This window comes from Staurois parvus, unplaced genomic scaffold, assembly GCF_062004578.1.
Source record: "Staurois parvus isolate SC_StPar_1 unplaced genomic scaffold, SC_StPar_1.0 ptg000120l, whole genome shotgun sequence".
Lineage (NCBI taxonomy): Eukaryota > Metazoa > Chordata > Amphibia > Anura > Ranidae > Staurois > Staurois parvus.
In genome coordinates, this window is record NW_028317916.1 from 6,116,987 (window position 1) to 6,129,915 (window position 12,929).

General features: G+C 40.7%; 1 protein-coding gene and 1 pseudogene across 1 annotated transcript in view; both read left to right on the forward strand.

Moving 5' to 3' along the window:
• CPED1 (cadherin like and PC-esterase domain containing 1) overlaps positions 1-9,000 on the forward strand; it is a 349,788-nt gene extending 340,788 nt beyond the window's left edge. The window contains exon 22 of the mRNA XM_089672109.1: positions 1,887-9,000. Within this exon, the coding sequence (XP_089528235.1) occupies positions 1,887-2,060 (174 nt within the window). The 3' untranslated portion in view covers positions 2,061-9,000. The remainder of the gene's footprint in view (positions 1-1,886) is intronic.
• Positions 9,001-9,164: 164 nt separating this feature from the next.
• On the forward strand, positions 9,165-9,280 carry LOC149467176 (U2 spliceosomal RNA; annotated as a pseudogene).
• The last annotated feature ends 3,649 nt before the right edge of the window (positions 9,281-12,929 follow it).

A 12,929-nucleotide genomic window follows, 5' to 3' on the forward strand; every position in this document is an offset into this window, starting at 1 on the left:
ATAAATAGCACCACTGCTTGCCAACATTCATAGCCATAATTGTGGTTAGCCTTGTTAGATAGGCTTGCTCAGACACTTGAAGACTGATTACATGGAATGTTTCCAAAAATCTACAAAGAGTAGAGGGCAATTATGATTGAATAGAAGAGTATCATATACATATCCACAATATAAAATCTTGAAGTCCCACATCTTTTGGTAGTAATGGTGTTCTTAACCTGGTGGGTGTAATTTGTGGTCCATTCAGGAAAATAATTAGAAACACTGATATGGCAAACACTGGGCTCACCACACATACCGCAAGTATCTGATTATCTACTGATGAAGAATGAAAACTATAAATCAACAAATGACCATATGATCTACTACAAATTTTTGTGGTAATGGAATGCTGAGATGTTGTCGACACCATGCTTGTTTTCTGCTTATGATCATTTGCATTATACATATGACATGTTGATGCTTTGACAAATACAATTGTACAGCACACCATATACAGCAGCAATATACTGTATATTGGTCATACCTGGATACATAGTCTCAAAAGAAAACATAAAGAGAATTTTTACATGAAAGGCAAAAATATAATGAAGTAAAGGGCATACATGCCTGTTGTGTACATATGTGTAGAGAGTAGTAAAGTATAAAGCCATACTGCCAAGTATAAAGCCATACATCCAGGTTATGTTTAAAACTGAAGTTCAGGAATTATTTTTATTTCATACTAACATTGGCACAATACATGTATTCATATCTCACACCTGATGGGCAGCAGGGGAAGCTGAAAATCACTGTGGTAGTCGGAGCTACTACGGTGATAGCTGTAAATCTTCAGAGACCTGCTTTGGTTCTGAGTGAGTGGCTTCACCTCTACACACTGACCACACTCTCTTGGTACACCTTTTATTTATTCAATGGATAGAAAGGGTTCTTTGATTGGACGAGGTGGAAAAGAGGGGTGGTGACATCACAATCCCCACCTTAAACAATCAGAGAATGCCTTGTATTCAATATAAAAATACCAGGCTTTCTACGAATTTGTTCAGCAGTGCTGCACAAGTGATCCCCTTGCCCAGAACCCTTGCAGGACCTCAGAAGATTTAGGCTATCAGTGTAGCAGCGCCAACTACTACAGTGATGTTCAGATTCCCCAGTGGTCCATCAGGTATAAGAAATGCATATTTACATTGTGCCAAGGTGGACAAATGAAAGCATGCAATAAAGAATAATCCTGGAGCTAAGCCTTAATGTGAAATCAGGTTTAGTAATGCCAAACTATAAAATGAGTTAAGCCAGAAGGGGATAGTTGTTTTCTTTGCAGAGCTGTAAAACTTTGGAGACAAGTTAGCATTCAGCTATCATATTTTCTCTGCAACCTCCATTTTGGTGGAGTTTTGCACATAAAGCAAGTAGCATATTTTTTCCAATACCAGATCCTGGTACTAATTCTTTACAATGACGTAGGTGGGGACAAAAGAATTGGGCATTTTTCAGATTACATAATCATTTATTGGTTCCAGTAGGGAAAATGAATACTAAATTCAGCCCTCATTGCAATGAATTTGTTTTGACTCCAAGTTTGATTGTCAAGCAACCCCAATGTATTTTAGAGATCTTGACTTGCAATTTTGCTAAAAACTCTCTGTCTTGTTCATGGACCTCAATTATAGTGTTACTGTATAAACAGAAGTGATGATTTGATTTTATGAGCACAGTATAATTTTTAAAAAGGTCGCTAAAAACAAGTTTGCAATGTAGTACACACTCAACATAGGTGCAATCGATCTCTATTTACAAAAATAAAAAATTTCCTTTTGGCAGAGCAGGGAATAAGTTATAAAATAGTTATGACATTTCTGACATTCTTTGTGTACATCATTTTTTAGGTTGTGAAAACCAAGAAAGGAAAGAAAATGAAATTATTAAAAAGTTATACACTTGGCGGCAAAAGCTTTCCACGAGTCCCAGACATTCCATCAAATTTGAAATCCCCATATCATGTTCAGGGTCCAGTGAATCAGGTCTATTCTGAAATCCTTCTCAGCAGACTATGTACATGAAAATGGAAGATGACAATCATGCATGGAGAGCCCTGACAGCTCAGCCAGATATGTCCCTCCGGTGCTGTGAGTAGTTTGGACACTTAACAAGCTTCCCTAATTGGCTGCGGACAGTCAAGAAAAGATATGTAAAAGTTCTCTGGACTTTATGGATTCAAGACACCCTGAAATAGATATGTAGTTTCATACTTGAGGACAGAGAAACAGGAGGGGCCTTTAAGTGCTGCCAAGTTTTGGAAATGTACGATGAACTCAAACCATTCAGATATAAAGTATAGTTGGTTTGCGTTTTTTATGTAATTATTGTGTAAAATATAAGATGTTTATAACAGATGTGTGTACAGAACCTTGTTAGTAGGAAGAATTGTTACACTTTATACAGAATGTTAAATGAATGTATAAAATCTATTTTCTTATGTTCACAGGGTAGTTCCAAATATACACTGTATTACCAAAAGTATTGGGATACCTGCCTTTACATGCAAATGAACTTTAATGGAATCCCAGTCTTCGTAGGGTTCAATATTGAGTTGGCCCACCCTTTGCAGCTATAACAGCTTCAACTCCTCTGGGAAGGCTGTCCACAAGGTTTAGGAGTGTGTCTATGGGAATGTTTGACCATTCTTCCAGAAGTACATTTGTGAGGCCAGGCACTGATGTCAGATGAGAAGGCCTGGCACGCAGTCTCTGCTTTTATTCATCCCAAAAATGTTCTATCGGGTTGAGGTCAGGACTCTGTGTAGGCCAGTCAAGTTCCTCCACCCCAAACTCGCTCATCCATGTCTTTATGGTCCTTGCTTTGTGCATTGGTGTGCAGTCATGTTAGAACAGGAAGGGCCATTCCCAAACTGTTCCCACAAAGTTGGGAGCATGGAATTGTCTTAAAATGTCTTGGTATGCTGATGCCTTAGGAGTTCCCTTCACTGGAACTAAGGGGTCAAGCTTAAACTCTGAAAAATAACTCCACTCCATAATCCCCCCTCCACCAAACTGTACACTTGGCATAATGCAGTCAGGCAAGTACCATTCTCCTGGCAACCTCCAAACACAGACACGTCCATCGAATTGCCAGACAAAGAAGCATGATTTATCACTCCAGAGAACACGTCTCCACTGCTCTAGAGTCCAGTGGTGGCGTGCTTTACACCACTGCATCCAATGCTTTGCATTGCAATTGGTGATGTAAGGTTTGGATGTAGCTGCTCGGCCATGGAAACCCATTCTATGAAGCTCCCTAAGCACTGTTGTGCTAATCTGAAGGCCACACGAAATTTGGAGGTCTTTAGCTATTGACCCTGCAGATAGTTGGCGTCTTCTGCACACTGTGCTCTTGCGTTGACTCTGCTCTGTCATTTTATGTGGCCTACCACTTCTTGGCTAAGTTGCTGTTGTTCCCAGTTACTTCCATTTTGTTATAATACCACTAAAAGTTGACAATGGAATATTTAATAGCAATTAATTTCACGATGGACTTATTGCACATGTGGCAACCTATCACGGTACCACGCTTGAATTCACTGAGCTCCTTAGAGTGACTCATTATTTTACAAATGTTTGTAGAAGCAGTCTGCATGCCTAGGTGCTTGCATTTATACACCTGTGGTCATGGAGGTGATTGAAACACTTGAATCCAATGATTGGAGGGGTGTCCCAATACTTTTGGCAATATAGTGTCGATGCAGCATATAAATAGGCTTATGTATGTACAATATGTTAATATGGTACCTGCAGCTCTAACAGTGTGCAACATTTCAGGTTTTTTTTTCACTTTAACCAATCAATAAGTGGGGAATGACCAACTATTTTTTTTTCATTCCTGATTTTACATAAGCTAATTATTATGGAAATAATTCAAGCTATTTAAAGACATTAGGGCTGATTTACTAAAAGCAAATTGGTTGTTCAGTTTGCAAATTTAGTGAATGAGGTGAGGTTCTGCTGACTTCCATCATCTGGTCATGTGCAAGAAAAAATGCTTTGTTTTAATTTATTTTCCATGGGTGTTCTTTGCAAAGTCAATTTTCACTAAGACAAGGGAAATTTCCCTTGCAAAGTGAACAGCCTATTTGATGTAAGCAAATCAACCCAATTTTGTTATTGTCAGTTCGTTTGATAGTGATGGAGCAGTGGTGTAGTACAAGCTACAGTAGCCAGTTTAGCTTCTCCAAGATTCACAGATAGGTACTGAGAGCCCAGCTGCATTGACACTCTCTGAAGGATGTGTCGTCCCATATGGGCATTGACCTCTCTTGGAAGCTTTTTGAGTCGGGGGTCCATGTGGATCTATAGCTACATAGTACATTTATAAAGGTTTTCAAGCTAATACACAACCATATTTTTATTTAAGCAGTTGTGTGTAAGAAAAGGTGTGACATGTTCTTGCACACAACAATTTCAACACTTAAAATGTAAGTTCTCCTTTTCACAAAAAAAATTGAAAAAGTGGACTGACACACCAGACCCTGCCCACCCCCTGGTCTCTGCTGTACTTACCACCAGGGATTAGGGGGGCAGGGTGCAGTGTGTTAGTTCAACTTTTCATTTTTTGTGAAAAGGTGAATTAACATTTTAAGGTAAGTATTAGCCTTAAAGTTTAAGCAATTGTTAGTTTAATTTTTTGAGTCCATGTATAGTTAGGAGTTAATTTTATAGTTAGGTTAGGAGGCTCCATAACAGGAATTTTCTGAACAATGACCTTTATGGCAGGATCACAAAGTATTATCTTAATAAAAACTGCAGATTTATGTAAAAATGAAAACTACTTGAAATTAGATTAGCATGTTGAAACCTATATGAGATTTTATTGACTTGGTTTAGGTCCAGTTTATGGATTAAAGAATATGTAAACCATCACCTTGTAAAACAATCTATCCAGTTTAAAATCCAAAATAAGAAGAAATAAATTTGCATATAGATATAAAAACATAAATACATTTTTTTCTATAAGTGATCATACCCTCTGTTCTCACCCGCATAAGAGCTGAGGGAGGAGAAACAGCAGAATACTGATCTTCCCAGTGAAAGGCTGAGCAAGGGGTGTGTGTCAGGACAACAAACAGACTATTGCATAGTCTGCTTGAAAGAGTATATACCAGTGTGCAGAGGGTCCTCAGAATTTCTTGTGTCAGGACAAGTCTGATCATTGGAGGAGAGCAGGCTCAGGCCTTTAAATAGCTAGAGAACTTGTCACGCTGTGCTCTCATGTTTAGCGTAGTCAGTTTGTATTAGGAAAGGAGAGGGACTGGCAGAATGACCAATGAGTTTACACAGAGGAAGCAATACAAAGAGAACAGGATACTTTCTCATACGAGTACATGGTACAGCAGGCACATATCAGGAATATGAAATGTTGGGTTGATGTACTTCTTAAACCTGGCCGTGCACAATTTGATCATATATGTCTGCGCAATCTCCTTTAGACTTACCAAAACTATGTTATATAAGGACAAACCTAACAAATTTATCGCAATGTATTAAAACAGGCATGCCCTTTCACTACATAGTTGATGATATATCTACTGTAGAGTGTACAATCAGATTATATAGTGTTAATGTAGTCCTGCCTAAGATAAATAAGTAGATTCCCATTGCTGATATGGTTCTGAAAATGCTAGTTGACATATTGTCATGCTGACCCACTGGCTTTATTACTTCTGGATCAAGTATGTAGCTTAGAACAGTTGAAGTCTTTATCGGCGTACTTGATGTGGGTTGGTGTCATATTGAACCCAGGGAGTCAGCATGATAGCCAGGCAAATAACATTTGCAGAATGAGAAGTCTGGATTGGCACCCTCCTTGTTTCTCTCAGGAAATGTTTCCTTTATGGTACTTTAAGGGGTTTTTGCATATGTTGCACCCTCCTAGTGCAGCTAGGGGGAGCTAGATCCTAATGGTTACACAGGAGCTTGTTAGCTGCTCAGGTGTAATAGCCAAAAGGGTCAAATTGTGGTCAGGACTGAGAGACTCTGCAGGCCAGTCCCTCTGGAATTTCCCCCTGCTCTGAGGCTTTTGGAGGAGGGCCTTGGAGGAGTGGGTGGATCTGAGAAGTGACTGGCTGCACTCTTGAGGGACCTCAGCCAATCCCCAACAGAAGGCTTGGCAAGGGGCTGGGAATCCCTTAAAAGTATAAAAGCCTGCTCAGTAACAGGAGTGTGAGGAATGGGGTGAAAGAAGGAGTAGGAAGATGTAAGGCTAGAGGAGAAAGGCTGCCAGGAGGCCTAGTGAGATGGGGCCTGCCTGCAAGCATAGAGCTGGAAAGGAGGAAAACTTGGGACTCACTGGCCCACTGAGTGAGGACCAACTGTATGGCAGGGAAGGAGCAGTTCAGATGATAGGACTGGTAGCAGCAGCCAACCCGCAAGCAGTATGGGAAAGGATTTGAGTGAGTAAAACTGCGCCCCCTGGGCGGATAGGAGAAGGAGCACTCTGGTGGGAAAACAGATTAGCTCCCTGCTGGTGACTGTCCACCTTGTTCAAAGGAATAGGAGCCAGATCCCCTACTCAGGGAGAAAGTCTCCAGATTGCTGGGTGAAGAGGAGTTCATCTAGGGTCTGGGATGGCACAACTAGGAGATACTGGCTAGCACTCCAACAGAGACTGCATCAGAGAAGAGAAGCTTGTGAATAGTTCAGGAAGTTGTCCTCAGATATTGGTTTCCTTGGGCATCCTATACCCCCTTACCCTATTCAAGTTCTAATCCCCTCAATAAATATCAAAACCAAAGCTCAAGAACTTGTTTCTGTCTCCGAAAGCAAGGTTGTCTGGAAAATGCTGAATGACTGGTCGTGCAGGACTATAGGGGGATCCAAATTCATCAGCAAATCCCTAAGGGAGTAGTGCTACATAGAAAAAAAATCATAGTGTGGATGTCTTAGGGCCCATTCACACCAGGTGCATGTGCACTGCAGGCAATCATTTTTTTTCAGTGCGATGGCCAGTTGAACCTAATGAAATGTTTGTGTGACATTTCAATAAAGTTTGTTAAAAAAAAAGTGAACAGTGCAATGTGGCACAGCAGGAATTCTGCTGGACCGCACTACACACCAGTACCTGCGGTATAATAAAGCTGCTGGTGTGAGTTAGCCCTTAAGCATTCACAGAGGCGCCAGGTATGATTATCTCCTATGATCGTCAGCTCCATCTAGTTGCCGTAATGCAGTTATTTTTAATTGAGGTATATCAGATGTGCAGATTTTATTTTTTACGCTATAAAAAAAAATTACGACAATTTTGAGAAAAAAACATTTTTTACTTTTTGTTATTAAACATGTCCAGTAAAAAATTTTAAAATCAAATTTCGTCATAAATTTAGCCCAAAATGTCTTTACTAAAAACAATTCTAAATTCGTGTAAATTAATTGGTTTACATGAAAGTTATAGTCTTTACAAATGGCGGTATATATACTGGGATTTGTTTTTTTTTAACTAGTAATAGCGGCGATCAGCGACTTATAGTGGGACTGTGGGACTGCGGCGGGCATTCAGATACTGGGGTGAACTGACTTGGTGTTACTGACATCCCCAGTGACACCAATACAGTGATCAGTGCTAAAAAAAAAAAGCACCGACACTGTACTAATGGCACTAGGCAGAAAGGGGTTAACATGAGGGGTGATCAAAGGGTTAACTGTGTGCTGGAAGTGTTTTACTAGGGGGCTGTGTCAGTGTGCTTCACTGTAATCACACTGATTGACAGTGCTTCACTGTAATCACACTGCTTTGGATCCATCCAAAGCAGTGCGCCGAGATGATAGGGAGGAGAACTGTTAGTAAACAAAACAGTTCTCCTCCCCGTCGGAGATCCTTGGAAATCACCAGGCGCCAGCGAGTAATCACTGCCTGGGACCCGATGATTGACAGTTGCGGCCTCAAATGGTGCTGAAGGTAGGGCGCACGCTCGGCTCGTGAGCGCCCCCTACCCAGAAATGCAAAATCACGTATATATATATGTGATTTTGTGCACCCGTGCCGCCCTGTAGCAGTATTTCTGCTATAGGGTGGTGCATAAGTGGTTAATATCCTGGAGACAATAACCATCAGAAATACTAGAGAGGATGGATCTCACCAGTGGGGACATAGCAATAAAACTGCCATCTCAACACTTCCCTCTCTATCTAAAATTTAAAAAAAAAACTTTTGGCTTTACATATGCTTTAAAGTGTTACTAAACCCACAACAGTAAAATCAGTCTGCCATTTTAAGGGGGGTTGGTTGGGGTGTGGCTCCACAACCATAAGAACAAACAAGCCTTTACTGAGTTACCTTTACATTCATTTTACTGCCTGGTTGAGTAAAGCATTGGTGACGTAGCCCTGGCCTCACAGCTGCCCCCTGGGAAGGTTACGTCCCTGATACATTTCCGGGAAAGGTCATCTGTATGTTGCGAGCTCTCACAAGATTTTGTGAAATCTCACAACATCTCAGGAAAAAGTTTTTTTTCCCCTCAGATCACTTTACACATACTATGTCACCTGTGAGTGTGCCATCAGATAAGGAGTTGGGAAGACTATTCCAGGAAGTAAAGGGAGACAGCGTCCTCTGTCTTTATTAACAATGGCCGCTGGCAGAAGTGGACTAGATGAAAAAAAAGAGGATAACAAATTCAAGGACAGTGAAACCTGATGTGAACAGTAAAAATGTTGTTTTTATTGTCATTTTTATGACAAAATAACTTTATTTTTGAGTTTCAGGGCCGAGGTCCACTAGAGTGATGAAATGTGTTAGGGAAAGGTGATAGTTGGGGGAGGGGGGACAGGGTCCTGTATTGGGGAATTCACATATCTTTTAGGTTTTGACAGGTTTCTGGTACTGAAATCAAATATTCTAAAATGTTCTAAGCTAAGATGGATATCTGTATTTTGTATCTTTCCTAAATTGACAGTATTACAATTTTTATGTTTTTCCATAATCTATGCATAAAGTGTAAACCTTTTTAATTTATTTCCATGGACTTTTTATTTTGTTTCTATTCTTTAAATTTCTGACATAAAATGAAATCTGATACACCGTAATATAAACCTATAGTGCTCCTTTTGTTTTTGCAATAATACCAAACCTTATACTGTACAAGTAAGGCCCAGATGTAGTTCAAATTAAATAGTTGTTGCGCTTCTCGGCCTTTTGGCTAAGATCAAGTGTAGTATCTGTTCTTATCAGTGTCCAGTGGGGGTGCTCCCGGCCATTCTAGCTTTGCGGGGATGGCTGTTGTATAGTACCCTCACTGGTATGATGGGGGTCCGGAAGGCTAGTACCGGAGGGACAGAAACCGGGGAGCGCCAAGATGCGTTCTGGGGCCCTGGGAGTAATTCCTCTGGGAAAGCTGGAAAGACCCAGTACCTCCTGATTTGGACGGATCTACCTTGGTCTGGCTAGGGGCTGAGGAGGCAGAAAGTCTGCAAACTCAGTGCCCCCTGAGTAGACGCTCTCAGGGGTGCCACTAGTAACAGCTGGGTGTGGGACCCCACAGTGTGAAGATGGCACATGGTCACTGTTTTTACACTCTTTTTGCACAGCGCCCTAAGGACCAGGCCTTTTGGCCAAGTCCAGGGCAATTTTTGCTACGGGCCTCAGGGCCTGGTCTGTGCACTATTTGGCACGGTACCACTTTTTTATTTTCTATTTATTTAATTTATTTCACCTCCCACGTTTGTCACTTTTTCTGTTACTTATGCGTGTGTTTTCACGGATGGAGGGTGTGGGTCCTCGGGCCTACCCTGAAGTCTAGGGGGATAATGTGTGGCCTTTTGGTTCCTTCCACCCCTGATCCCTAGGGGGCTTTTCTTCGGGAGAGCCCCCTGACCAAGTACTGGGTGTCTGGCTTCGGCTGGACACAAGGAACGGTGGTCCACCAGGCCTTTTGGCCAGGAGGACCAATTGGGAACCTTGTCCCCATCAGGAGCTTCGTGCCCCGGGGGATCAGGGTAAGTGGTCCAAGCTCCTTTAGGGGTAGGACACAGCACACCCCTAAGTGCACTTTTTCGTGTGGTGTTTTGCACTTGCACATTTTTTGTGAACACTTACGGGTTTTTACGTTATAGTTGCACGTTTGCGGACTTAAAAAAAAAAAAAAAAAAAGTTGTTCCGCTTTATCATAACTGACATTATTTTGACAAAATATGAAGGGATGTGAAAAAGCCTTCTTGTATTCTGGTGAAATCTCTGTTCTTGATTTAGGTATGCTATAACATGACGACAGGCAAAACCGGTAATGACATTTATGTTCTTAACCAGCACATATTGACATCAATGCCATTGACATAGCTGCCAAACACTCTGACTATGTAAGCTAAGTAGACTATCTCTTTTTACGCTTGGAAATAGAGGGAACATCTCATCAATCACTTATAATATTAGGTTATGTCCACTTGCCATTTCTTAAAAGAGAAATCAAGCTAATGTCATGTTACTTTTAAAGCTGAATTCCAGGAATTAGGTAAAATGTACCCTTGCATTGGGGCCTCCTGTACTTCCAGGGGTAAAGCTGAACTCCAGGTATGACTTTCATTGCATAGTTACGTTGTTCTAGCTTGGACTAATGTGAGCATGCGTATGCCATTCCTGCGAGAGCATTTTGGCAGTGACGAATAGTGTAGAAGTCACCACTACTATAACAATTGTCACTGTCTTCTGGGTCCTGTGCTGAGTGGCTGCCTTGCTGTACAGTAACGGGTTTGTTCGCTTGGCACAGGAGCCATTTACAGAATTCCGTGTATTTTTCCCAGTGCATGCAAGGTGTTCTCCAATTTGACAAGGAAGGGCAATGACAACACAATCTCCTTCTTGTATAATTAGAGAACACGTTACGTTTGTTGAGAAAAATGCAAGGCACTCTGTGATTGGAACAATACAATAGCTTGTAATTCCCAATAAACTTGTGCAGACTCCCATACACCATCCAAACTGATCAGATTGATCTTATACATTGCTGGTATTGACTCCTCAGATATTACTACCAATAAAATCAACTTGGCTCACAATAACTAATGAATATCCAAAATAAAGAAAATAAAACCTCGATAGAGTAGTAAAGTTACTGTTGAGGCAGAAGGATCTAAAAATAAACCACTCAGATTTATAAATTGCATTAGTGGCACTACAATTCTAATAGCATTGACATATAACCATTGGACAACTTCTGAATGTACAGTATATGCATATATGGAGGGAGATCCACAACTCTCCCCAACTTCCATCAGTACCCTCCATTGGTAAAACACTGCCACAGTCGATTAAAGCCATCATGATAATCAGATCCTTATGCTGAAACACATATCCTTCTCAACTCAAAAAGTAGTTAGGCACTCAGAAAAAAAGGAGAAAAAATAGATTGTATAGAGTAGTAAAGTTTTATTAAATATGTAAAAAGGCTAAAAGACAACCACTCACATAAAAAACATAGGAGTGCGGTGCTTAAAATAACTATAGCAAATAAGTAGATGGAATAGAAGTCCAATTCATATATGATAAAGATGAAATAAGCCCCTCTTCATTGGGACATCAATAATGTCATAAATACTTCAAACTGGTCAAGGAGATAAAGGGGATCCACTGTCACCAACACCCAAAAAATTCTGCCTCTTACCAGACCAAAATGACCCCCAAATATGGACGGGTCAAAATGCGCAGTGCGAATTCCAAAAGTATGGTATGGACCTGGACACTTTATGGCTCCGAAGGAACAAAAACTGGACCCGAGTTGTGGAAAGGTAAACACCCGTAAAGCTGATTCCAAAGACAAGCCATGGTCAGGACACTGATATAACTCCAAACTTGAACTTCAGAAATTGGACTGAAAAGTGAACCTGTAAAAAATGAATTATCCTCATAGAGAAAAAACAGCATGTCACCATAGATACGAATGGTATGTTTCAAACCAATAAAATGGCCTCCAAGTTCCGGTACGTGCTGACGTCACACGTTCTGGCTCCTCTCATATTAAAAGTGCATCAGTAGCACCACATTCTCAAAAGCATCAAGATGTAGGAGCTGAGTAACCTCTTAGCCAAGCAACCATCAGTGGGGTAAAAGATAAGTTCTCACCAAGCACCATCAAAAAAGCCAACTGGCCCACCACAACCAGCCACATGTACAGCGATGATATCAATACTTAACATGCGTTTCGACATAATGCCTTCATCAGGAACATGATCACAGTGGCAGCCCTGGACCAGTTGCACGAATCGAGGGAGCCTACAGGAGCAGGGAACAAAGTAAGCATTGCCCCCTAATCGAGCACCACTAGAATAAACAATTAGTTAACCTTTATATATATATATATATATTCCTAAACCATGGTCTCAAGAGATAGATAGATAGATAGATAGATAGATAGATAGATAGATAGATAGATAGATAGATGTATCTGATAGAAATAATGTTTGTCACTTACCTTAAAGTAAGCCACAACTTTTTTTTTCATTTTTTATAGAGTAAGGGAAGGTGATAGCCTTTGTCATTTTATTTCATTGGTGTCCTATTCGGGGAATTTACCTCCACTTCCTGTCCTATAGTCAAAACAGAAAGTGGGGGTAAATTGGAAGATTACACCTCTATCAATGTTCTGGGGACAACCCAAAATTTGCGATTTTCTTTTACTTTCACCTTTGATAATAATGTTAAACAGGACAAACAAAGAGGATGAAACTCCCTAATGGGGGAAGAGGTAGCAATAAAAACTGATGGCTGCTCTAATCCATCTCCACTCTGTCCAAAGCTAAAAAAAGTTTTGCTTTTAGTTATGCTTTGAAAGGGATACAGTGTTCAGGTTCTGCAAGAAAACATTCAACCATGTGCTTGTGACCATCTTATTTGTGTGCTTGTGACCCATCCTATATTTGTCCTTCCGCATTCTCTTAGCTTCAGCTCATTCA